The sequence below is a fragment of the Dermacentor andersoni genome, chromosome 1 (assembly GCF_023375885.2).
Source record: "Dermacentor andersoni chromosome 1, qqDerAnde1_hic_scaffold, whole genome shotgun sequence".
In the NCBI taxonomy this organism is placed as follows: Eukaryota; Metazoa; Arthropoda; class Arachnida; order Ixodida; family Ixodidae; genus Dermacentor; species Dermacentor andersoni.
The window spans coordinates 63590838-63616990 of record NC_092814.1 but is presented as its reverse complement, the minus strand read 5'-3'; the positions used below and the strand labels follow the sequence as shown (position 1 = coordinate 63616990).

General features: G+C 48.5%; 1 protein-coding gene across 7 annotated transcripts in view; it reads right to left on the bottom strand.

The window, feature by feature from the left end:
- LOC126546001 (dual specificity calcium/calmodulin-dependent 3',5'-cyclic nucleotide phosphodiesterase 1A-like) overlaps window positions 1-26153 on the bottom strand; it is a 615937-nt gene that overhangs the window by 99654 nt on the left and 490130 nt on the right. For all 7 annotated transcript variants that reach the window (XM_055061558.1, XM_055061556.1, XM_050194058.3 and 4 more), the window contains one exon: window positions 2765-2845. In XM_055061558.1, the coding sequence (XP_054917533.1) occupies window positions 2765-2845 (81 nt within the window). The remainder of the gene's footprint in view (window positions 1-2764; window positions 2846-26153) is intronic.

Sequence of the window (26153 nt, the reverse complement as noted above, 5' to 3'; positions counted from 1 at the left end):
TTTTTTTGTTTTCTGTAGTCCGCGCATAGTGCCACTGTTTCACTCAATGAAATCCCCCCCCCCCCCCCCCCCCCCACCATCCTCCAATAACGCTACTGGCTTTGTACGAGTAACGTAAAAGCTATCTATCAGAACCAGTGGAAGTCGCGACTGGCGGCCTCAGTGAACACAGAGCCCGCTTGTTAGATAATTTATTTTGTGTTCAAGTTCCCCGACGTGCCTGTGTGCATTTATTACTTACTGCGTGTGACTACATTGCATCAAATATGCTCATGTCCACTTATTTGGATAAGGTATCGACCTAGCGCACGCGCATAACGAACGCGTTGGTGCAAGCCCGCGCATATGGCATGACGTGGTTTTTTGCTGCGCTGTTGTACCACTGCAGTGCCGGACGCGCTGCTCTAATTATGTCTACGCGCTCCCTCGCCCTTTCTCTTTCTTCCTCTTCCTTTCAGTCATTAAATACCTGCTCATTTTGGGCTTCTCTCAGAATAAAAGAGACAACTTCCTCTGCATCTGGTGCCACCGACAAAAAGAAGAGAAGATCAATGACGTTTGCATTGTTTCATTAGCGCCTTCTAGCGCGTCGTTGTCGTATGTCGCCCCCACAGAGAAACAAAGCTGCGCTGCGAACACGTGGGCTCCAAAGCGTCGCCATGTCATCCGGGCGTGTCCCTCGTAATCACACGCAAGCTGGCGGTGTGGGCCGTGATAGAAGACTGATCAGCCTTCGGTCATCCAGCCAAGCTCCGGTGTCGCAAGTTACTGAATCCACCCCGTTTGCACAAGCGCGCGACCGAAGCACAGGATCGCAGATGCGTGACGGGGCTATGCAACCGCACCGCACAGAGTCGATCAGAGCCCGAAATACGACCGGCTACGAAATTAGGCTTCTTGTCTTTTTTTCCCCCCTCCTTCGTTTTACTGCGACGTCAGAAATACCGAGCGGGCGACGAGTCGATAAATGCGATCATTTATTTCCATCACAGCCGGACAGACTCCTCGCTCGCTTGTCCACGCTCTCATGGCTGCTCCATTGTTTCGGAGAACGCGTTGCCCCTTCTCTACTTCTTCCTCTTCTTCATCCTCACGCGCTTTCACGCCCACTTCGTATCAGTCCACATGACGGTGACTGATTGCGTATGCGCAGTAGCCTTATACTCCGGAAGAGAAAAAAAAACAAACAAAAAAACAAATTAATTAAGAAAAACGAAAGATAACTTGAAAGCGATTGCTTTTATTAGAAACGTTCGGAATCTTGGAAGTTTTCGTTTCTGTGCAAGCTAAGCGAACACATTGTGCCAGAGCCAACACGGAGCTATTTCATTTGGACAGCTCAAGCTGTGAAATGAGACTGACTGCACAACGGGGGAAACCATCGAGCGACACGACTGTTTTCGCAGCAGAATATAGCTCTCCATTTATGTCGCGTGAATACTCGTGAAGTGGGAAGAGACGATCGATTTGGAATGGCAGTCTTCGAGGCTACTCGACCATCTGTCGATTCTTTGCCGAGTCGCGGCGCACGAAAGCGACACCGAAGAAACTGAGAGGCTTTCACTTCAGAGTATTTTTTCCTTGTCTGCTGTCAGCGCAGTTTTCACGATGTTGCACACACTTGTCGGTGCCACTCACGTTTTACTGCTTAACCCTGTAATGCCCATGATATTTACACGCGATACAATACATCCTCAGCTTAAACTAAATTATGATGTTTCACGTGCCAAATCCCGGATATGATTATGGGTCACGCCCTAAAGGGTGGAGATTGTGGACGCCGTAGTGGGAGACTCCGAATTAATTTTGATCAGTTGGGGCTCTTTAACGTGCATCTAACTCTAAGGACACGAGCGCTTTTGCATTTCGCCCCCATCGAAATACGTCCGCCGCGGTCAGAAATCAAACTTGCGACCTCATGCTTAGCAGCGCAGCGTCATAGCCACTAGCCCCCACGGCGGTTCATCCTCAGATGAGAATTAATCTAATAACCTCGATTAAAATGCGCCTCTAAGACACCTCGCTAATGAATGTAAGGTTAAAAAAAACGAAGGGGAGAATTATTGGCGGGTGTACTCATTGATGAAGAGGTTTACTCACTTTCGGCGAACAAACCAAGAACGCGCGCGCGCGCGCACTAAGGACAGCAACCTAAAATTCAATTTTATAGCGAAGGAGCGTGTAACTACAAATTTTATGCGCAAAGGCTCACGGCGTCGACCTGCGTCCTGCCGCAGCGCATCACTGGGCGCGTAAGAAAGGAAGCGACAAAATGCGCCCTCACTTTTCTGTTCTGCCGGAAGCAATATCGTTTTGCGGGTCCGTTCGCTACTCGCGATTCATAATTTTGTCACTCGCACACGGCTTCGTACGCGAGAGCGCAAATCAAGCTTCACGGAGGGGACGTTTCGTTCCGATACCGAACGGATCGCCGTCAACGGTCGCGGGCGGCCGTGTTTTCTCCCGTCACTGCAGCGAGTGAACAGAAGGAGACAGGCAAGCAGAGGCTGCGATAGCGTCTGCCCGTCCGACAGGACGACAACAGCGATTGGCGACGCCGACACGGGGAACGATTAACGACGAAGCCCAGGACCTGATTAGCAGCGCTCGCCGAGGTTGGCCACTGCGCAGGCGCGCGTGGCAGCCGCCGTTTACCAAAAGGGCGCGACCTTGGCGTCACGTGTCAGGGGAAGGCGGGAACATAACGGGACTTGTTTTCTGCCCACGGTGACCACGGGGGCCGAAATGAGAGCGTACGACTTACTGGTGGGGTCTCCAGCATCCTCCTCTTCGGCCTCTCCTTCGGGAGCATCCTTGGCAGGAGCCTCTGGAGGCGGATTGGCCACTGCGAACAGAGACAGAGAAGTGCGTCAGAACGGCTGTGCCGAGCGCACTTGCGTGCTTATTTATCGCGACATGAGGGTGTAACATCACGGCCCGCAGCCTCATGATTGAAGCCACCCAAAAAGCAAATGAAATGATAAGGTAAGGCCGAGGTCAGTAGCGCCGAAAATTTTCGACAGTTTCGCCGACGTTGATCTTCCGTACTTTACATTTTGATGTTTCTTATAAGCCCGACATATCTTGCTGCCAGTGTATAGGCAAACTGCAATAGCATTATTTTCCCTGGATAACGCGCTGCATTCTTCCTGTAGCGACAGACTGTCGTAAGCCAAGTTAACAAACATGGATGGAAACCAGAATGTATAAGATAGCCACGACGCTATAGAAACTATTTTAATCATTGCATCTAGTGTTCTCGACTTCGATCGCTTTATTTAACAAAGTAAAATGTAGCCTGATGCCGGATTGTTCGATTCGTATTTCTCTTTTCACGCTGAAGGCAGTACGTACCGATATTGTGCACTTGGTCGGCACAACTGTCGCTTAAATGCAGGAAACTATGAAACAATTATTGCAGCTCCACGAATATTATATATTGAAGGCTATAATGGAACGCATCTCGGCTGCTTGATTGTAAACATCGACAGCATGCGCACTGGCAACGAGCTTCCACGTTAACAAGACCGGTAATACTCTGCCATAAGCTCAGATTTCAGCAGAGCTCAATCTCAACATGAGAAATATACGGCCTAAAGCACCCATCTGAAGATCCAAATATTGATTTAGGCTGGAAAAAGCCTACACTGACATTGATGCTTCATGGTGTTGAATTCCACATAAGGCGTTCAGATAATGCATGGTGCCGGTCCACCGGTTGTAAGAAAAAAGAAAAAGAAAACAAAAAAGTAAATTGGGTGGGGGTTAACATACTGGGAAAATCGCTGGAGAATTCATGTATAAAAATGAAAAATATTTCACTATTTAAGATACAAACGGTTCTGCGTAAGAGGTGCACCACAGGTGCACTAGCGCAACTATATTACCAGAGGAAAAGTCAACAAAATACCACGGGAAACGTTGTCACGAATAGAAAGAGTGCTTTATAACAAGTGCGCACTGAAGCGAATAAGGTGCTATATGCCTTTTCACATTGTCGTCGTCCCAGGTCATAAAAGAAAAAGAAAAAAAAAGAATAAGAAGAAGAATAAGAAGAAGTAAACGAGCATAAGAAAAGCCTGGGGCTACATGAACTCCTTAGACGAATATTTGCGCACGGGAGCCGAAACTTGCGGCGCGCGAAGTATCCGCTGTAGGCTGCTCATTTCGGGAAGAAAATACTCAACTGTGCAGAAAGAGGTCCGACTCGCTGCAATAAAATCCTCTCGATTGGGTCCGGAGGAAAAAAAAGAAAGGGTCATCGCGACTCCGCCGCGGCTGCGGCGGACATATAAAGACAAACAAAAGCCGTCGGAAAAACCAAATAACCAAGCGGGGGGCGCGCCGAAGCCGCACCATTGGCGCCCGTCACCAATATAGTCAAAGAAAACGGGAACGAGAGTTGGTAGCATATTCAAAGAAGCTAACAGCGTTATCGCAGAACACCAGATGTCTGCTGCACACACGTCGACAGAGGACAAAAACAGGCGTCTTCGCGGAGGCCACCTCCGAACGCGATCTATTCTATCCCCCCGCGCGGCCCGACCCGAGGCAATTTCCCGAGAGGACCGTCTTGTATGCCCGCGATGAGGCAGAACAGGGAATAGCTGCCGACGGGGTTAGTGTCGTGAGGCCCCGCTCCCTGAGGCCGTTCAATAAGCTGGGTCAAATTAGGCCACAGTTTTGTGAACATCTCCCATCAGTCTTCCTCCATGCAAGAGTGCCCCGCGGCGGGAGAAGCGACGACACGATCGGTGCACGAGGACGAAAATGACAGTCGCGAGCAGCCGGGATGAAACATTCGGGTTCCCAACCCGCAGGGCGGCGGGGAGGGAGGGAGGGGGGGCGTAAAGGGATGCTTGGCATGGGACGGCGCCACTAACACGTACAGTGCCGTGTCACCAACAAACCAGTCGAGTGCTTTAACTATAGTGTAGAATGATGGTGTCTGGTGTTTTCTTTCCGGAATGTGTCCGTGGCCAAACACTTGGGCGCCCTTTCTCTGTTTTGTAAATCTCGCACGTCACTCTGCTGGCTTCAAGACAAGGCTATATCGGAACTCTTCCGTTGTATTTGTCGTCTATAGCCGAAAATTCTCAGAAAGACAGCGGATCACTATGTACTTCTGTCGCAGTGGCCCAAAAGAGCTGACTCGTAAAAGGTACCACCACCTTAGTAAGTTAGTAAAAAAATTGCAAAGAGATGCCCCTCCTGGCGAACCCAATATTCAGCACGAAAATAGACAGAATTCAGGAAAGTGACACAGCAAGAGCGCAGAATTTTCGACAGTAATCCCACCGAGCTTCTCCAGCTTACTCTTTTCTCTCGTGCACTTTGACGATTACTATTCCGTTGAAAGAAACAATGGCCGCCACTCAGACAGTGGCATCGTTTGTTACAGGTTTCTCAGATATTAGCAGTGTCAGCGAAGACCGCGCATGACAAATTTCTTTGCCAATGAAATAATAATGCCAATCAAATAAATGAGCTGGACGAGGGGCACTGATAAAGACGAGAAATAGTCGCCCATTATTTCTAGTCGTTTTGCAAGATTGCCCCAACTATAAGCGTTTATTCATTTTCCAGTTTCGCACACCTACGCGTAAATGGATGGCTTAGGCAGCTTAAGCTATCACGCACAAAATAACGCAACACGTTCCGCGTAGAAAAACGACAAAACAAGAAGGACAAGTAAGCTTGCAAAATAGAAAAAAAAAAGATTGAGAAAGAGAGAGAAAATTGTGTTCTATATTCACAAAGCTCGACTTCACAAATATCCCGTTACTTAATTTTCGCGGCATGGTGCAGTGACAGAGGAGTTAAAAGCATCCGTATATATCATATGCAGAAGAGGACGGCTGTTCCGTGTTATACTCAAGCGTTGCTTATATCTTTTGCGGCATTCCTAATCTGAAATTCAGTTGAACATTATGCAAGGCATGGTACGCCAATTGGGGTCGGACTAAGACACTGCAATGGATGCAGTCTTTGTCACGGGGGACCACGATGGTATAGTTATTACTATATTCCGAGAATCAGCCCTCGCTGACCGAATGTGCGATTTGCATCGATTCTCGCTAGCCGCATCGCACAGTTCATGCAACATGGACGACTTCTCGGGACGTTACGCTCGCGATTTACTATTTAAATGACGAGTCCATATAGCCGGCCCATATGCTTTCGACGCGCGCATCTGGCGCATGGACACCATTAAAGCAGGCTCTCTCCAGACTTCACGCCGCCTGCACTCGTTTTATATCGTCTCCATTCTTTCCATCACTAACATGGTGCGCTGTAAATACGCCTCGCGGTTTAACGAAACGCAACTACTCTCTGAGGTCACAGCTCGTGAAAAAATGCAGCTGGTAATCGATCAGACAGTCAGTGATAAGGTAATGTTAAATAAGGGGGAAAAATAAAAAAGGAGTGATGTCATTTGCTCCGCCATCTTGCGCGGCAGAAAGATAGCTGGTAAGTAAGGCACAAAAGTGCTGCGCTCAGTTCGTACATTACCGCGAGCCTTGAAACGATCAGAAAGGGCAAAAAAAGAAAAAGAAAAAACGGCAGCGGCGGTCGCGACGCCTCGCGTATCGCTCGCAGACGTGCAAATGAACCCGGGTGTGCAGTCAACTGTGATGAGCTTCGACAGCGCAAACGGAAGATCGCTAATATCTCCTGTTTCTACGCAGTATTTTGTTTTTTTACTGACATACTCATGTTAGTAATTTCACGTGGTTGTCAATGACTGAAAGCATACCTTACCTTCTTTCTTCTTTGATAAGCTAGTTCGTGAACTCAAAGTTATGTTTCGTGAAAGACGAGGAGGGCAGTGTTATAATATTAACTAATTATGTTTCTCAGTAGTAATTTATATTCGTTCAAAAATGCAGGTGAACAAAATTACGTTTTCCGACCTGTTCAGAGTTCTCCAGTAATATTTCCTATAATTCATTCAGTAATATTTCCAGTAATTCATTTCAAATTTCTCCGATCTTGGAGACGATATTAACCACGAGTGGGCTTTAAACAAGCATACCAGACGGCTGCGACTATCCTCTCTCTTTCTCTCTCTCTCATAGTTTCACATAGACAAGAGGCAGAATGGACACGAAGTATGATTTTTCTAATGAGGCGCCTGCGGCGCATATAGCCGCCGAGCTGTCACGCATAATGGGTGCCAGGAAAATGAAGCGCATGCATGGAGAGCCTAAGGCCACACGTCATTTCTTCAGTGATATTAAGTTATATTGTCAATGACCTGTGCAGGGTGGCAGGGAGGAACCAGCGCCACCTGCTGCGGATTTTATGGTCCATGGTGGGACTAGCCGCAGAAGTAAATTTACTTACGTGTTGACATTAAAAAAGTGCACACGACTGTCTAGGGCTCATATAATTCCGAGAGCTTAAGTGTCTTTATGCAGTTTGCAAAACGCACCGCACTACTGAGAAAACCGTAAAAAGTACATGATGCCGTCATGGAATGTGCTTGACGCCGAAACACCGGCGGCTTACAAAAGGAAGTTGGTGCAGGCTTGCGCTGCGGAAGAAATGCGAACCAGCTGCGCTCGGCATACCGAATAACTGGAGCTGCACTCTCGACGCGGAACAAAACCCGGCTGAGATTGAAGTACTCCCTTGCAGACTCTTGCCAAGGAAACTCAGCGAAAGCCCTTAATGCGCACTCGAGCCGCGCGCATAACCAGATTACCCGCATCTCTCTGGTCATGCAAGAAGGCTTCTATAACACATATACGAGTTGCCGCTGTGCATTCGCCAAATCATGCCCGAAGTGCACACCGCGAGTAATTTGCCGCGTTTTTGTCTCTGGAAGCCGGCATTTGCGAAGTTGTGTGCCCCTACAGTGCTTGAACATGTACCGCGAAATTTTCCACTGCGCAGGCACGTTTTGCTTTTGCAATCGCGTCGGCTCCCTGCAGTGAAAGTTGTTAGTTCTCTCCTCCTTTCACACTCGCCGTGTCCAGGCCGTCTCTTTCTGTGGTGCTTCATTGCTTCATGTTTTTATGTTGTCTAGTACGACTCGTTCTTCGTGCACGCATAGCCTCGGCAGAATAAAGAGATCGTTTGTTCTCCTCAACGTTCGCTCGTCGTTTTGGGATCCGCCCTACACCGATTGCGATACATCCCTTCGACAGGTATAATCCGTGCTTTCGCCGCTAGTAACGGCGGTTGGAACTTGCACCATGGCACAGTTGCTGCGACGCGAAGCTATTATAAGCTCTTGCGCCATCATGGCCCCCTATCCTGCACAGCAGCTGCTCAACTCGACACGGTATTTCCTCCAAATGCATGGGGATACAAATGCTCTTGTGCCTCTGTGGGCGTCTATCAAAAGGTGCAGAATTACAACGCAGCGTTTTTTCTTCTTTCTTCAAATGGAAAATTTGCTGCTGCTCACAGATGCTCAGACACAGCCAAGATCTGCCCAGGAACTAGCCGAAAAACACCTATTGCGTGGGCGGAGGCAGCGATCCTCCCGCGTCCTTGCAGCAAGTTACTGACGCACCCAGCAAAGACAAGAAGAAAAAAATGGCCCAGCAACAGTAAGCATGGCACGGTCACTTGCTTTATGGGGAAGGTGTACTACAGCGCCGAGTCCCCCGATATTTGTGGTTTAGTTTACTCATCATAAGCATACAATGCTTGTACGTAAATGGCTTGCTAATAAAGTCATGGATTTCATGCTCAAGTGTAACCCCATTCGCAGGCTATCCTGCTACTTTCGTTCTCGCCTTGTGACACGCTTGTTACCGTGGCAAGTGATTGAAGAGACGACGTCGAGAGAGAAAGGCGACAGCTCGCTCGCCGTTGCATCCGCATGGCCGAGCACGCTTGCAGGGATTTGACCCGCAACGCAGATGACGGAGCCACCAGTTCATCTCGGAGCCCCGGTGGAGTCCGTAAACCAACGTTCCTATTTACCCTCGGGAAACTGCATCCGAAGAAGAAAGGTGCAGCGCCAACGGGTCGAGCGCCCGCCGCCTGTTTGCCGAAAAGCGCACCGTGTCCACGCAAGCAGCACTTCATTCAGCAAAGTGTTTTTTCTTTGCAAGGCGCCACCCGTCGCCCCTGGCGAGACAACAGTTTGTTTGCGCATCAAGGACACGAAAAGAGCTCGACTTAGAGCCAATAAGCAAAGCGCTCGTCCGCTGAAAAAAACCAGAGATAAAGAATCAAGAAAGAAAACGGCAGCTCGCAGAGGCTTTTGTACTACGCGGCGGCGCCCTGCTCTGTTTGCTCGGAGTCAGAGAGACCTGAGCGACGAAGGAGAAGGAAAAGCGAAAATAAGGAGCCGCAAGCAGGCTCACTATTCTCTCCCCCTTGCGCTTCATTTCTGTTCTTCGTTCTAATAGCCGTGCCGCTTAGCGGCTGGCTCGAAGCAGAGAGAGAGAGAACTGTGTGTCTCCGAAGCGAAATTAGTCTGATGCCTCCAACTCAGCCGGGACACAGCCTCCGGGCACTGCAGGATGCGACCTTTATATCCGAGCAAGAGGAGAGCCGCGCTCCATCTGTACGCTGCCTCCACCGCGCTGTGCCGTTGAAACCTTCTACAAGAATCTTCAAAGAGCCCGCTCAGAGGATGCGGTGGCAAGCGTGCATGTGCCCAATATAGGCGCCCTCCATGACTGCTACCGGCGCATACAGCTGTATGAAGAAAGCAAGAAGGAAGTAAAGAAATAAAGAATCGCTGAAAGAGTCACGGCGCTCGCACGGGCACGTAATGGCGAAAGAAGAGAGCGCGCGCACCGGACGCGAGTGACCTCGCAACGTCAGCACACGAGTCACTTGCGCTGATTTCTGGTTAGTCTGTCGCCCAATTAGTACGGTGTGCCCTGAAAAGTAATTGAGCCCTGCGATCAGGAAGAAAAAGAATACAGAACATGGCATGGCGGGCTAAAGGCGCTGCACTACGTGGCTGTTGTGACGAGGGCGAGCGTGTTCACCTAATTGATGTGCTCTTCGAAAGCAAACACAGATGTGGCAAGATGCAGGCTTGCTGCGAAAATGAGCTAAGCCCCTGCCTTGCCCTCCGCATGCCTTTAGGCAGCGAATACAAGACGACAGGGTAGCCTTTGGTATCGTTCTTTGGTTTTATGACACAGTCAACGAGAAGTCCACTTTTTGTGAAATGACGGGCAACTTAAAAACCGCTCTCCAGTATTTCGTGAATACACCTTTGCTGATAAATTTTCTGTGTTCTTAATCTGCAAGCCGAACCTACAGAAGGACGTCCTGTCGACCATCTACCTACTAAGTTTCTGCGTCATCCTTCTGTGGAAAGACTGGATCAATGTCGTCGTACTCTATACGTACAGCCGTTGCCACCTCCCCTATACTTGCACCAGGAAGAACTTACTATAGTTATCAGCACATATGTCTTAGCGGGAAAATGCACTACAAACGCGTAGTAAAAACGCTTCCGAACAAACAAACAAACAAACAAACAAACAAACAAACAAACAAACAAACAAACAAACAAACAAACAAACAAACAAACAAACAAACAGCATTTAGGAAGCGCTTATGAGGAGAAACTGCACTTGTGCTGCAATGCTGTCCTCCCGAGTTCCGTCTCCTTTTATTTTCATGTTCAAAAGAAATGGTAACTATAGCACCCCTTCTTATCGAAATCGAAACTTCGAATGTTAGCATCTCCGCCAGCGCCGAACGCAGGTCGTGTTTATTAAGTAACTCTTCGCAGATATTACCGAGGAACGTTTGGGACGCTCAATATCTTCTTAATTCGAGGGGGAAGCGCTGTGCTCTGCTCGGCGGCCGGTGTTGAGGAAGCGCTTCCAGTAGAGGATTGTCGAGGGCGACCCCCGCACAAGGCTTGACTCTTAAGTTCGTCCTCGACTTCTCCCAGTGGAAGAACAGCGGCGACCCTCGAATGAAGAATACACTTCGTTTCCGAAATGCTTCTCGGCGGTCCCGGTGACGAGGAGTTGCTTGAGGAAGACATCCTCGTTCCGGTGCATTTGTGCAAGCACTATAGGCACCTGGCAACAACATTTTCGCACTAGAATCGCCGTGGAGTACGATTGAAGTTCAGTGACTATTTCAGCCGAGGGATGGCGCTGCCATTCACGTTCTTGCGTAGGGCGCCTCGTTGCCAGCGCCGCCGTATTGAGGCACCTTACTTTCGTTAACCCTTTCAGACGCCACTTTATCCCGTTCATTGAGAAGTTGCATTCACCACATCTCTTGCATCTTCAGAATCGTAGAAAGTGTACAGCTACAGAAAATAATAAGAATTTTCAATTGTTTAGCTAGTTTTGTCAAGATTACAAAATTTTGACTCTATGCGAGAACTCACTACAGGAACACAAAATATGAGAACATGTACTATTTCGCGTTTTGAAAAGCTTGAAATGCACTTATCAAGCCACTTGAAAATTATGCCTGGTGTCTGACATTGTAAAAAACAATGAAAGAAGTGAACCAGCTACATACAAAATACTGACACAGAGTAAAAACACCCAGCCGTCTACCTTCTCGCTCATTTTGCTAAAACATTCTGCACGTTATTCAAAATTGCAGCACAGTTACAACAATAAGTGTTTCAAGATGTATGAAACACATTTTAAATACCATTACTTTCATCAAAGCTTTTGCTATTGATGCACTCTCCTGCTGTGCACAATTGTGTAGACAGCGTCTCAAAGGGTTAAGCTGGAGTGAGAGTCGTGCAGGGTTCCAGAATACGGGGGTAAGTATATACAAGAGCGCAGCTGACTAAGCGTGGTGGAAACTCATGTTCTTGTCTTTTTTTGTGGTTCTTCTTCTTCTGCTTCTTATTAATTTGTGTTCTGTACAAAAAATTGTATGAAGAAGTCTATAGTAAGAAACTAATGTCATAAAACAAAGAGTGCAAAGAAAAGTTATTTCTTCAGCGAGCGGTGTTGTTAATACAGTGTTTGATAAATTCTTGCCCCGCTACTTTTACGTGATAAGCTCCCTGAATGACACGCAGCAATGAGGAAGCCGCATTTCTCTTACCGCATGCAGGACAGACAAGCGCGGAGTCATTCCCGGTTCATGTCCCTGCTTTCCGTATCTACTTTCTTTAATGTTTCACGGGGCCTGCGTCGCTGAGGAAAATTATCCTGTCATTTTACTTTTTTTATAAGCGCTATGCAGATACCGTACTTGAAATGCACATCGTATTGCATTGAAATATTCAGTGAAAAAGACAGCGAGTGACAGGCTGTTGCCGCGGGATGACATTTATGAAGCTACCAGAATCGTTATTAGCGCATAACAGGTTAAATAAAATTGACGTCAGCATCGCTGAATTGAGCGAACCGTTTTGAGATCGTCGTCGTCTTTGCGGTGTCGCGTTTTCCATGTAATTATACGATCGTCGGTAGTTGTGTTCCCAACGTGTACGCAAGCACTTATTATGGTTTCAAACGTGCTGAAGAGGACAGCACAAAGGATCGTGTAGCAGGATAGACGAGAAGCAACCAAATGTGATAAGCATCCCGAGCTAACGTGTAACGAGGAGGTGGTGAGCGCATAACGGGGTACCGAAATGACTATAAGCAGAAGAAATAAAATACAGCTGCTACAAGGAGAAAAGGCTCACGATTTTTGTCAGTGTGCCCGGCTACAGAAGACAAAGAAGTTCAGGAAGTTCTCGATACGCTGGTGCTTGACAGAACGACTACGTCCGCTGTTTCCTGTATAGTTTCTTCGAACATATCTCGGATGTCGATTTCGCCCAGCCAAACATCGACACGCTGTGGCTTCAGCGAAGGAGCTGCAGGATAACCGCTTCAACATATACCGCGCAGTGTGGGCCTCTTCCCGGGCAACACAAGGAGCATTGTAGCGGAACAAATACCAGCGGCTTGGCGACAAGAATGGAGAGCTTTGCAAACAACGCATTCGCGTTCACACACCGCTTGACTGCCACACCGAGGCTCGCTCGAACAGCTCATGACACTCGGAGCACAACGGGTGGTAGGCGGCTCGAGGGCGGCAACACCAATTTTTTTCTGCGCTCCACTGCAACGACTCGGCTATATACTACAAGCAACATCGATGTTGCCAGGCACCCTGTCTTTGTGCCTCTTAGATTTACTTTTTGTTGTTGTTGTTATTGTTTCCGACTACATTTACAAGCGGGAAGTAGTTCAGTGAGACTCGGCTAAACAGGGCGGTTTCCGGGCGGCTCTCGAAACGTTCGATGAGCGAAAGTGATGACAAGCCGAGGAGATTCTGAAGCGAAAGCGACGGAGTGTTTTCTTTTTTCATCTGTTTTTTTTTTGTGTGTGTGTGAAGGCACGCAGCAAGAAAATACATGTCTGTGCGCCGCTTACAGCGCGTCTTTGAAGTCTCAGTCATTCTACAGAGCGCCGGTTTGCTTTCATAGACGATAGATGACAAAAAGAGTATTATGAAGAAAAAGTAATGCGATGTCATTTCCCTTGGTCACAGAAAGGGAAACTGACTTCAGAGTTCTCGATGCGCAGCTTAGAAAATGTAAAATCATATGGCCGATGGATGCGAGGTACCGGAAACATCGCAGCTATTGAAGAAGTTTCACGGTCGGAGAGAAGCATTCAATGGCCAATTTATTGAGGCTCAACTTACGCACCTCAACCACTTGTAAAGCAAGCACGTGTAACATAATATAGTTCCCTCAGGAAAAGATGACTTCCTCAGGTAGCGTGCAATGTCGTCTGTGGATCAAGCTCGTTTTCCATGTAGATGCCCTCTCCATCACCGTTTAATTTATATTGCAAAAGGTAGACTGTTTTTATGATCATTTACTTTTGCAACTTGAATGAATTTGAGTAAATCAATCAACTGCGCCCCTGAAAGTAATTTCCTGAAGACATACTGTAGGGGGTAGACTTCCCGCGGGGACCTTCAACCAATGCCTTTTACAATGTCACATAACTCGCTTCTGCCGAATGATAACCAAACAGAAAAATTGCGGAGTAAGAACCAACTGTTTCAGAGTCCTGGTTTGGAGAAACATTGTCGCAGCGCCGATGTGCCGACGCACCGACGACGACGAAGTTTCCTGTCATCTCGCCTTACATTGTCAATCATGTCCGTGTAAGCCCACCTTCGAAAACACAGTCATTTCGTTCCGTCACCCTAACCAAACCACACGAGAAATCTCGGAAGCCTATCATATCACCAAGAACGCCGCGCTGTGTGTAAGTCAACATCCTCATTACTACATGATAAAGAATTAAATTTTATTAATCGATGTTTACACGTGCCTTAGATGCATGCTGTTATTGTACCTCATGATGACATGCGCGATGCGTCCATTTTCTATATATGTATTTTTCCGTACGTGCATTAAACATCAGTTGTGAGTGAGCGCGTGTGGTGTTTCTTTTTCTACGTCCTTTGTGTTTTTAGCGCTAAATTTTTACTATAATGACACACGAGAAGTCCACTTCAAAAATTCCTACTTCCAAGCGACCGTTTTCTCAAAGTGCACATAGATATCGTCGGACCGCTTCTTCACTCTAAAGAATACCGCTACCTCCTCACAATAGTTGACAGGTTCACCAGCTGGCCAGAAGTAGCGCCAATCAGCGATATATCACAGCTGAAGCCATCGCTAAAGCTTTTGTTAACACCTGGATGTCACGATTTGGAGTTCCCGAGGAAGTGGTTAGGCAGACAATTTGAATATGCATTCCGCCATCATCTTTCACGTCTATTAGGAATCCATCATCAGCGCATAACGGTCTACCATCCACAGGCAAATGGTCTGGTAGAGCGTTTTCATAGGCAATTGAAAACGGCGCTAATTGCCCATGGTGACATCGAGCACTGGATTGACGACGCTTTAGCTCTAGTACTTCTGGGTGTACGAAGTGGCTTTAAAGAAGACTTTCAGTGCGCTGCAGCACAGCTAGTTTATGGAACTTGAACACGACTGCCTACTGAGTTCATCGGCCAAATGTCTAACCAAGAAACCAAGCTGGATACTCCACCTTATCTGAAACGCTTACAAGACGTTTTCAAGGCAATCCGTCCAGCGGCGCCGCGTCACCAATCAACGCACAAGTCACTCCTCTTCAAGGACTTACAAATCGCCACTTACATTTTTTTTTTCTTCGGAAAGACGCAGTTCGCAAGTATCTGCAACCGCGATACACCGGCCAACACTTGGTGATGCCAGAGAAAAGAAAGTGCCAATTGACAGGTTCAAGCCCGCTTTTGTTCGGACCTCCCGCAAACGGTGCTATATCTCCAGTTTTCACCATCCAGCTCGCAGTCTGTACAAAGCCATCTGGAGCAAAAAAGAAAGCGTATACACTGGTCTTCTATTCAAGACTCCGTCTACGCGGCGGGGGCCCTGTCGCAGTCCCCATGTGCCGACGCACCGACCGCGACGAAGTCCGCGAAGGCGCGAGTGGAGCGAGCACCGATAGTGTTGAAAAAAATAAAGTAGCTGGTTCTTGCATGTCAATGTGGAAGCATCTTTTTCCTGCTCGGCCACAACATACTGCAAAAAGATGATGAACGGCAAACGAATGGTGGATTTTGTGATAATATTTGCGTTTAGGTAAACGAAAATGTTTACGAAGTCAGTTTCGCGGTAGGGACACGGGCGAAATCATATGTTCAACTCTATTCGTAAGCAGAAAAGAATACAAAAGTGTGTTTGTAATAATTATCTCCACATATCTTTGTTTGTCCCTGAAGACGAGGGCGTGTACGACTCGACACAAGAAGAAAAAGACGGGGAGGATGCGTAAGTATGTGAGCTGAGTAAAAAAGAAAAGAGAAAGAAAGAAAAAGCTGCGGATAACTGTGTTTGGGATGGCGGGCGAGATCGAGGCTGCAGTGACAACGAAAGAAGCGGTGGCTGAAGAGAGGCGCCAAGTCATTAGGTTTGCTATCCGGGATGATCTCAAAGTCAAGGTGCTCAGTAGAAGGCTGTATCACTAGTGTGAGTTTGCGCTGCCGGTGGTCTCTTCACTCCTCTCAAACTATGATAGGGGATGAAATCAAGAGTTCGACGAAAAGTCACCTGGTCTGGATTGCGCATAGTCAAGGGTAAAACTGACGCCGACCAAGAACATTAAAAGAAAGAAAAAGGAAAAAAAAAAAAGATTGTGATCAAGGCCTCCGTATGGGGAGCCGAAACGTCTTGTTTCTTTTTCTTTTAATAATGTTTTTGGTCGGGCGTCCGTTTTATCCTTGACCATGATAGGGGATGACAAATTCATATTTTCTGCGACATTACAGGGGTGCCGCTCTGAAATGTGTGACTATCGGAAGCAACCAAACCTGGTGTTCGGCGCCCACTTAAAGAAAGAGAGAGATAAAGAGAGCGAAACGGAAATGAATTGATATGCTAGTACACTTAGAGTGCATGACTAAATATAAGAGTGATAACATTTAGAAATGTACTTGTGTAAGCTCTGCACGATACAACCCCTATTAAGCTTTGTGGAAGAAGCCCTTAGAACCTTTCACCCCCACTGCGCGCAACTCAAATCCAAGGAAGGAAATGTCGTGCCGCTCAAGCGTTCAGCTGGCATCGCTTTCTGTTCGAGAGCTAAAGTGGCACTTACTATGCACCCCACGCTCCGACAGCGGTTTGAAATATTTCGGGCGCCGAAAATGGGCCGCTTGCATCGAAACCCCGCCCGGGGTCGCGCGCGCAGTCACCCGCACAGGGTGCCTCGATGAGGCGGCGCTGACATCGAGGCACCCGCGCACTTAAAACTGTCGACGCTTTTCCTGCTTTCTTTCGCGCTCCACAGAGTTGACGGTGTACAATACGCACAAAGCACACCGAACGTCGCGGCGCCACACACTATCGGCGGGGTAACCCGCCGAAGCGCTAAGCGTCACGTATATGTGGCGGTGTGAGGGGTGGCGCTGGGCGGCGCATAACAATAAGCCGCTCGTGTGACTGAGCACCTGTCGTTGACCGTTAGAAAGGCTTGGCGCTGCAGTGCCTACGGGAAACCGCGGTTTCGCGCGTAACCAGCCGTCGCCCTGGCACGCACAGTCGCAGGAAGCAGCCCAAAGCGGGCGCGTGGTGACCTGCGGAACTGGAGCGCAACAAACAGGAAGTGCCTCCGCAGGAGAAAAAGAAAGAACCATCGTGGCGTGCTGCTTCACACGAACGCGCAATAGGCTTAGTTACACCAGGTTAAAACAAAAATATGGTGGCCGAAGATTGAAGAAATACGTGTGCTGCGATGGAGTGTCTCCATGTATATAGAGGGAGGTCCTTAAGTAATGCATTGGTGTAAAAATGGCGTTCCAGTGTAAACTGAAAACCGACGTGGGGTGAACAAAAGTCTTTCAAGCCTTGCATCCTATTCTCGGTAGCCATTTACGACAATACGAGAAGAGTTTAGCGTCTGAAAAACTTCAATTTAATGTTTGGTGATGAAGGCGGCATTGATAACAGTTCCCACATGACGAGGCCGTGCTATGTATCTTGCAAAAATGATCATGACACAAAGGTACTACGATTTTTTTTTTTTTTTTGCGTACGGACGTATTTGCGGCCTACCTTTTTTTTACCATTCCAGAGTGGAACCATTTGGACGCCTGCGTAGTGGATGACCTCCGCAAATATGTTTGCCCAATCCTTGCACGGTTGATGCTTTAGTTGAATGCGCAAAATTTTTCGAAGTAAACTGAGTATACTACAGGGCGAAAAAAAAAGAAATAAAAAAATTAACAGATTTCAAAGCACGGAACCTACTATCGATTTTTTTTTTACAGCGAAGCTGTTAATGCGGACCCTGTGCCATCGTTGATGGACGATGGGGCCACGTGACCTAGTGGGAGAGGAAAAGAAGAGCTAAACATGGGGAGAGGGGTGTAGTGACCCCTTTCCCCCTGAGAGAATGCTATCTTATACGCGAATCTTATACAATTGTCACACACTGCACCTTCGGCGATCGAGCCAGATCGGCATCAAATTTATCGACGATTGATTCCACTCCGCCGCGAAAGAAACAAATGTTATGCTGGCGGTTTGCGACTAACGAACAGTGCCAACGATTGAAACGCGATACTACAGAAGCACGTGGCTGCCGGCACTTCTTTCGCCAGCAAGAAATGCCGGCAGCCACGTCAATCGTCAAACCAATCCAACCAACCGTCTGAGCGATTGCAGTGCCCGCATCTCCAGTGGTGGGCCTTGCGCCCTGTACACGGAGCCTTGGATTAGTGGTTTCGCACATTCCATCCCAGCTTCAACTAAGGGAAGACCACGACTAGTGCGTACTCCTGAGGAAGAAGCTGTCTACCGCGAGCGCCAGCGAGAGTTGGCTCGTGAACGGGCTTGTCACTGTAGGGTCGACCCCGAGCTGCGCGCCATGCGGGTATGCCGAGTTGAAATGGCAGCGCCGGGAGGCCGATCCCGAAGTGCGCTCCCGAGACGCGGAAACACATCGGCAGCGCCGGGAGGTGAAATAATGGTGAACCAAAAAATTAACAATATAGACTGTTTGTGAAGTTTGACTTGCATCGTGTAGCACTCGGTGTAACTAACACAGCTTCGCTGTTCGATCGTCTTTACGGACTGGAAGGGGCAGTGTTTTTTTTTTTTTATATCCCAAGACCGACGGGGCGAAAAGATAATCAAGGTTGATTTGTGTTTCTCAAGCACATGTAATGTCATTTGCAGGCGAAAAATCGGTGTACCGTGCGATTTCTATCCGTGGGAGCTTCATGGTATATACTCTGGAGAGGAACTGAATATGCCTCCAACGTCACACGTGACAGTGGTGATTCACGCGGCGTGAGTTTCACCGCAGCACTCAGTGCAACACAAGGTGATTAGTCTACAGGCAGCCTAAAAGCAAGGGATGTTTAGATAAGCACTAATGCCTATCCCTTCCATCACCCCCGAGGAGATATATCTATATATATATATATATATATATATATATATATATATATATATATATATATATATAGGAGTCAAATTCTGTGGCTTCACGTGCCAAAGCCACGATCTGATAATGAAGCACGCCGTGTAGTGTGGGACTCCGGGTTAATTTGGCCATCCTGGAGTTCCTAACGTGCACCGAAATCAAAGCATACGAGCGTTCTTACATTCCGCCCCCTCCGCAATGCGGTCGCTGCGGCCAGGATCGACAATATTATTACAGCGCGCACTAAAAACGCTGGCACAGAAGAGAGACGAAACATGAGCGCGCGCTGTAAGTAACAGTAATGCAGATGTATCGACTCGCCCAGTTAGCTGCCGCACTACAGGATCGAACCCACGACTTGGACCTCAGCCGCGCACCACCATAGCGTTAACAGCCGGTCAAGCAGTGAAGCACTGGGCAGTCTCCCGCAAATTATAACAGCTTTTGTTTTATTGTGATAGCAATTGTATGGACCCTCGAAGCGTATTTTTGCCGTCGCCGCGATGTTCCCTATAAAGTCCAAGGGCGATAGCACCGTCGCCACGCGTCGTGTGCTGTGCGTGCGAGTGAAAGCACGTGACGGAAGCCGACGATCGCGGCTCAATCTGGCGCGCGGAAACGATGAAAGCGGAGAGCAAATGCGCCGTTTTTTGTCGCGCGAAAGGCCGTGGGGGGATGGGAAGGAGGGAGGGTGGGCGGCCTTGTGTTCCGGCAGCAACTGCGCATTTCGCGAGCGGGCGCAAGGGGAACTGACGATCGCTGCTCAATCTCGCGCACCATATAAGGAAGCAAGCGGGGAGGCAGCGCGGCAGGGAGGGGGAGCGGCTTCGACTCCGTCACCAAGTGCGTACTTTGCACGATCGCGCACGCCGTATCTTCCAAGTGATCTGAAGACGGCTCATACCTTTGTTCGCGCTGTGTTCTCGCCGCTCTTGCGTTAAAGCGATAGACCGCGCGAAGGCCACTTCGCTCGCTGCTGCTACCGCGCTTCATAACTCCAGCGTTTTCACAGCGAGTGTCCGCGCTCATCGCGTGTGATGTGTTCATGTTTGTTCGTGCGCGCTGACACCATCCCTGTTAATCAGGAAGCGAATGTTTCCAAGTTTACAAGGCCGATAAAGCTACTATTCTTATTTCATATAGCTGTGCACTAATTTGCTATCGCAATCGATGCTTCGCCTTGCGGGCGAAACTGCGAATTTTTTTACACAAACCAGGTAAATTATCTTTGGCTGATTTGGTGCGGCACATAAAGCGAACAGTAGACAGTAGACGCAAAGTCGCACCGCACAAAGCCCCTCGCTATGGCAGCGCGCTGCCATAGCGCGCTGCCATAGGCTGCCGGTTGCTGGGTGACGTATGCACAACGTCGACTTCCAGGGGCGTGGCTTTGCGCTCGCTGAAGGCTCCCAGTATCGGTTTCGCGTGCGCTGACAGCCCCAATTCGTCGTGCCACAGTTACGGGGGAAACCGCATTTTTTCCACATCCAAAAGTTGATACGGCTTGTACGGAGAGCTCGCTTCAATTTCGCTTCAACGTGGGACACTCTCTATACAGGGTGTCCCACGTAACTTGAGGCAAACGTTAAAAATATGCAAATGTCACGTAGCTGGACAGAACCAAGCTAATGTTGTTTGCCTGCGCTTGGAGATACTCAGATTTTTTATTCCGCCCAATTACATAATTAGTCTTAACTAATCATCTTCTCAAATATTATAATTAGATGAAACGGGTCAATTAGAAAATTATATAGCAAGATGAAAAACTCCCGATACAGCTTTTTGTTGATCGATATGTGCTATATAAAAGTGTTTTTACGAGCGTAAAAGAAGCCCGCTAATGCACGCAAAGTGCCTCGAGCGGCGAGCCGCACGGCAATTTTGCGTGTATTTGCGGGCTTCTTTCACACTCGAAAAAACACCTTGATGTAACACGTATTGAGCAACAGAAAGGTGTATCGGGAGTTTTTTCATGCTGATCTACAATTTTCTCATTTACACTTATAATTTATTTGTAATGTTTGCGAAGTTGATTAATTAATTAAGACTAATTATCTAAGTAGGCGGCGACGGCAAACAACATTACCTTGGTTCTGTCCAGTTCCGTGGCATTCGCATATTTTCAATGTTTGGCTCCAGTTACGTGGGACAGCCTGTATATACACGTAAAAAGAAAAGACAGCAGGCATCCGAGCGCCAAGCACTGAAGTTCGCTAACGCATGCAAAAGCGGGACTCTCCCGAATCAAAGCGGCGTCTCGGGGAGGGGGGGGGGGGGAGGGGGTCTTTTTGCGGACGGCATGCCACGCCCTCGAGGCAGTCGGTGGGCCGGCTGGAGGAGCGCGCCAAGACAAACAGGAGAGCGCGCCGTCAGCATTTCGGGCGAATCTTTTCCGCTTTGTGTTCCTCTCTCTTGGCCCGCTGCTCCAAAAAGGTCAATCGAGGCGCTGCCATCTCCCCGCCACTTTGCGCAGGCAACAACGGCAGGCGTAGTCGGTCCATGCGCGTGAGGCTTCCTCTCCAGGTGGTGTACGGCAGCGGAAAACGAACCGGGAGACGCCGGTTAGTGGTCGCTTGAACCATAATTTCCAGTAGCCTTCGCACGGCATCCCACGCCTTAATTCCGGCTCGCTGTCCAAGTGTCAGGACCCTGTCATACGCGAATTAAATGGTTTTGAAAGACGGGGCTGCCAGCACCGTGTGCGTAATAACCAGAACACCCCCACAAAGTTTCGCTGGGTCGTTTGGATTGCTTCATATATTTCGCTGGAACAGGCCCGCTTAATTGCGCACCTCTAAAGGGCATCCAAAGCTTCCTTTTCAAAAAAGTCGATCGCAAGAATACGTGGAAGCTAAGCGAAAATAGCTGACAGAACAGTTCGCAATGTTTCTAAAAATAATAATGTTCCTGGTAAATATTGGGTAAGAGCGAGAAAAATGAATGGATTACAACTCTCCTTAATCGGGAGCGGTGTCCTGCATAAACAGCGCTGCCGAGGCAGGCACGGGGCTGGGGAACTATGTAGATTAAGGATCGCGAAGGAAAATGGAACAATAACAGTTAATGCCTCGGCAGATGACTAGCGGCAACTGACATTTAGGCACTTGTGCGAGACTGTCATTTCCCTTACATATATATGCGTGGTATTGTAAACAGCGACGATTCCGTGGTGGTCACTAGAATTAAGATACACTTTGTAGTTTAGCAGACATGTTAAATTTGGGTACATTTGGCGACGAAAGTTAACGGACCGCTGGATTTGAGACAAATCGGAATACTTGCGCAGCCTAGGTGGCAGCCTTGCGTGCCAAACCCTGTGCACTGACTAACAAGGCAATGCGAGTACAGCGCACTTCCCGCTCTGCGTAATAATAATTAAAAAAATTTCCACATAAATCGTAAACAAATAATGTCGACTCAGAGGCATCTGCGAAGCACACCGACCACTTTAATAGAACAGCGCATTATGTTCAGCGGCTTCTTTGATTTGCACAATATTCTGTGACTTAGCCATTCGATATGTGCCACTGAATATGCGCCTGTTCTTGGCTATAGATACCCTGAGCATGTTGCTCGGCTGAAGGGGTGGATGCTATGAGCGTCCCCTTTGAAACGGGCTGGTTGGTTGCGCCACCAAGTTTTCTTGTTTTTGTTTGCCTAATGTCTTACCTATCTCTTTAATCATTTTTTTAGCGGACGAAAATAATACACAGCATCAAAATTTCTGAACCATTATGGTGAACTTCGCTTTTTGTACGCCTCCGTACCTTTGTGGTATCCCTACTTTTATGCCACCAAACCTCCAATCACCTTTTACTAATCTCTACTGCGGACACGTATCCCTGAACCCAAGGGCTTCAAAGAGGCCAGTGGAGCCTAAGCCGACAGCTGGATAGCACGCCGGGCCGTTGGGAGAGCATCCTACCAACGCCGAAAGAGATGCCTTGTGGCGGCGCTGATCGCAATTCGACGGTGGTGGTACCTGACGGACGCGGGGTGCCTACACTTGAGAGGAGTTGGCATTTGCCACTCTGACAAAGGGAGTCTAGAAGGCTTAACTATTTACATGTATGTGCCGATGTCACGCAATGGATATACAAGTTGTGACATCTGTGGTGCAGAAACATAACCACAGCGTGAAATTACACGCTGCACATAGGATTAAAGTAAGAGCAAGTCTACGCATCGCCGTTAGTCGTGTAACACTTATTTACCCGCTTCACTAAAGTTTCGCGTCACATAGACACTCCGACGTGTGCGTTGGAGCTTCAAAATGTTCGGACATTTATAAATCCTGTCTTTTTTTTTTTTTGACTGATGATAACCTTTGCACAGCAAACCGTTCAAAAAAGTTCAAAAATTGAGTGCGCGAGGACGCGCACGCTCACAGACAGGCGCACGAATAACGCGCACCATGCACGCTCGGACGCATGAAACGAAGGAAGAAGCGCAAAATCTCAGTATACCGCGGCGGCTTTCGTGTTCACGGATTGACCCCGGCTCTTGAAGTCGTGATCTCGATCGCCAGCGAATACTAAATTAAGAGAGAGAGAGAGAGAAAAGAGAGAGAAAGAGAGAGAGAGAGACTCTTAATTCTTTAAAGAAGAAGTGCCGACAGCTAACAACGGCGTTTAGCAGTTTGCCATTTCCTTGCTTCCGGAGAAAACGAAAGCGTTCGCGAAGACGGCGCGCGCGCACGCGTGCGGAAAGCGTTCGCGAGCTGCGATAAGTGGCGTCACGGGAACAGAATGCGCGCCCGCTGGTGCTTGGGACACGGTGTCGCCACGTGTCCCTCCACCCAAGCGTCCCCGGCGCGCAAGCGTGCAGCCGGGAGGGAAGGCCGTGCGCGCCCGGCGACGAGCACGAATTGCGCCTTCTCGGCGCGCGCGATGCGAGGCTGCGTCTTCCAAGACGAGGAGCACGAACGCGCGCCGCGCTGCCAGCGCTGTTGCATTCCTTTGTCCAACTGTGGCAAGAAAGTAGCAATAAATAGGTGTTCGTTTGAAATAAAAAGAAAACCCTGCGTGTGATGCAAATACGCGAGGAAAGGAAAACACGGGGACCGCAGCGCGAGTGTCGCTTATAAATCGAGTCCAAACAAAGGACAAATGGGCACACGCGCCCCCGTAACGCAAGCAAATTATGAATCAAGGAAAGGCCCGTGCGCGCCTGGAAGGAAATTGCTTTCATTTCATTTCAATCAGCTCCCGTGATTTCCATCTCTCGGGGAACAGCGCGGCGAAACAAAAACAGTGGAATCGCGAAAAAAAAAAGGGGAAATCTCCCCGGAACGCGTTCATTTGCATATATACACATTTTCGCGGCTGTTGCCGCTGCGAGGACGAAAACAACACGGCCAAGGACAACGGGGAGGCGAGTTGGAACCGAGGCGTTCTTTCACAATTCTAATGAAGAAATCATCGTCCGTTTCGAGCGCTCGAGGCTGAACAACTGAATCCGCAGAAGGAACCGTCGCGTCTAAGCAGCGCGTACTGCAATAGAAATAAACAAATAAATAAATAAGAAAGCGAGCGCACTTTCGGTACACGTAGGGCGGAAATAATATTTGCGCTTCAGCTAACGGGGGGAGGGGGCTGGGGGTAGACACAATTACGGGAGCAGGCACATTCGAGGTCGTAGAAATGCAAATTCCAACTTAAACGAATCAAGGGGAAAAAAAACAACAAATAGCACTGTGGAACGTAAGAAAACAATCACTTTTGAAATCACTCTTGCACCTAGCTAGGCCTCATATTTTCGATTAAGTTTAGTGACGCAAATGCGCCGACGCATCAAACTGATCAATGGCGCGTGAACAAAGATACGGACCGCGAGAGGCACGCAAGAACGCTGAAACCTTCCTCTGCTCGTGCGCGTTATGAGGTGCAGACTATCCCACAAGTACGCTCGCGCGCTCGATCAACGCTACGCATTTTTCTCCCAGCATTCGCGCCTGGACAAGGAAAGCCAACTTTATTGCGGATTGCGCGGTACGCCAATACCTCGTTCCACTGAGAGCATCTCTCTGAGCGAACGCTCTTTCCAAATGAATTTGCACAATATTTGTGAAAGAATAAGTACATAGCTATATTTGACCATACAAAGTAACCATGCCGTGGGCCAATAAGATCGGCGCAGATGAACTGCCGTGTTCAGGAACTCGCACAGGAACTTTAATGGGAGAGTGCTCACAGAAGAATCGCACTCAGCGCGTTTACGTTGTGCGAGTTCGAGATGAATAAATAAACAGCTATAGCCATCAGGGCGTGCACATTTAACAAAAGGTTACTTGAAGAAGACATCACTTTCACGTATTAATGCGACACAGCAGCCTGCTTCGACACAACGATGCACCAACGTTGATTAAAAAAAAATGCACATTCGTTAACTGGACAAACGCAATAGAGGTGCTGACATCAAGCATGCGAATAATTACACCTCGAGTGAAAGAGAGTGACCACAAAGACCTACTACGTGTAAACAATTTCCATGACACCGTTTTATACGATCGTCTGCTTGACCCAAACACACACAGTGTGCACCAAGAGAGTGACGCCGACATGTCATGCTGCCGGGTGTTATACATGCTCATATGGAAACGTGCAGTGCGTCGCCCGGCTGAAGCACCGTTATTTGTCGACGGCCAGGAACAACGAAAGCGCGCTAAACAAGAATAGCGAGGACGCTATCCCAACACTCAGTTGACAGACAAAAGTAGTCCTTACGGTTGACACGTTACCTCAGACGACAGCGTATTCCATTCGCTCGGTGAAGATCTCGGTACAGTATACGTATTGTGTCTGGTGCACGGACGTTGCAAGCCCTCGCCGAGTACGGCGCCACCACACACACGCTCTGCATCCGCCTATCGGGAGTACCAGATTTAGCATGGGGACTAAAACACGACACTAAGGGGCTTAAAGATGCGTGCGCTATAGGTTGAACTAGCTGCTGAAGCTCAGATGCCACAGAAGCCAGCCGCCTGACTGAAAAAGAAGAGGACACGCCACAGAGCTTGGTGCCAAATCGAGTTAGCAGTCCACGTCCGTCGCCATTCGCTCGAGCGGGACATAGAAATAAGCTCAAAGAAAGACAGCGAAGGCAAGTGGGAAAAGCCTTTTGTCTCGGTTCCCACTGGGCTTCCGCCGGGCTGTCCGTTTTCGGCTCTGGTGACAGGCTCGAAGAAAGGGTCTGTGTCGGGCCAGTGTTGCGTCACGCCCATACGCCGTGTGACCAATTCCCCGC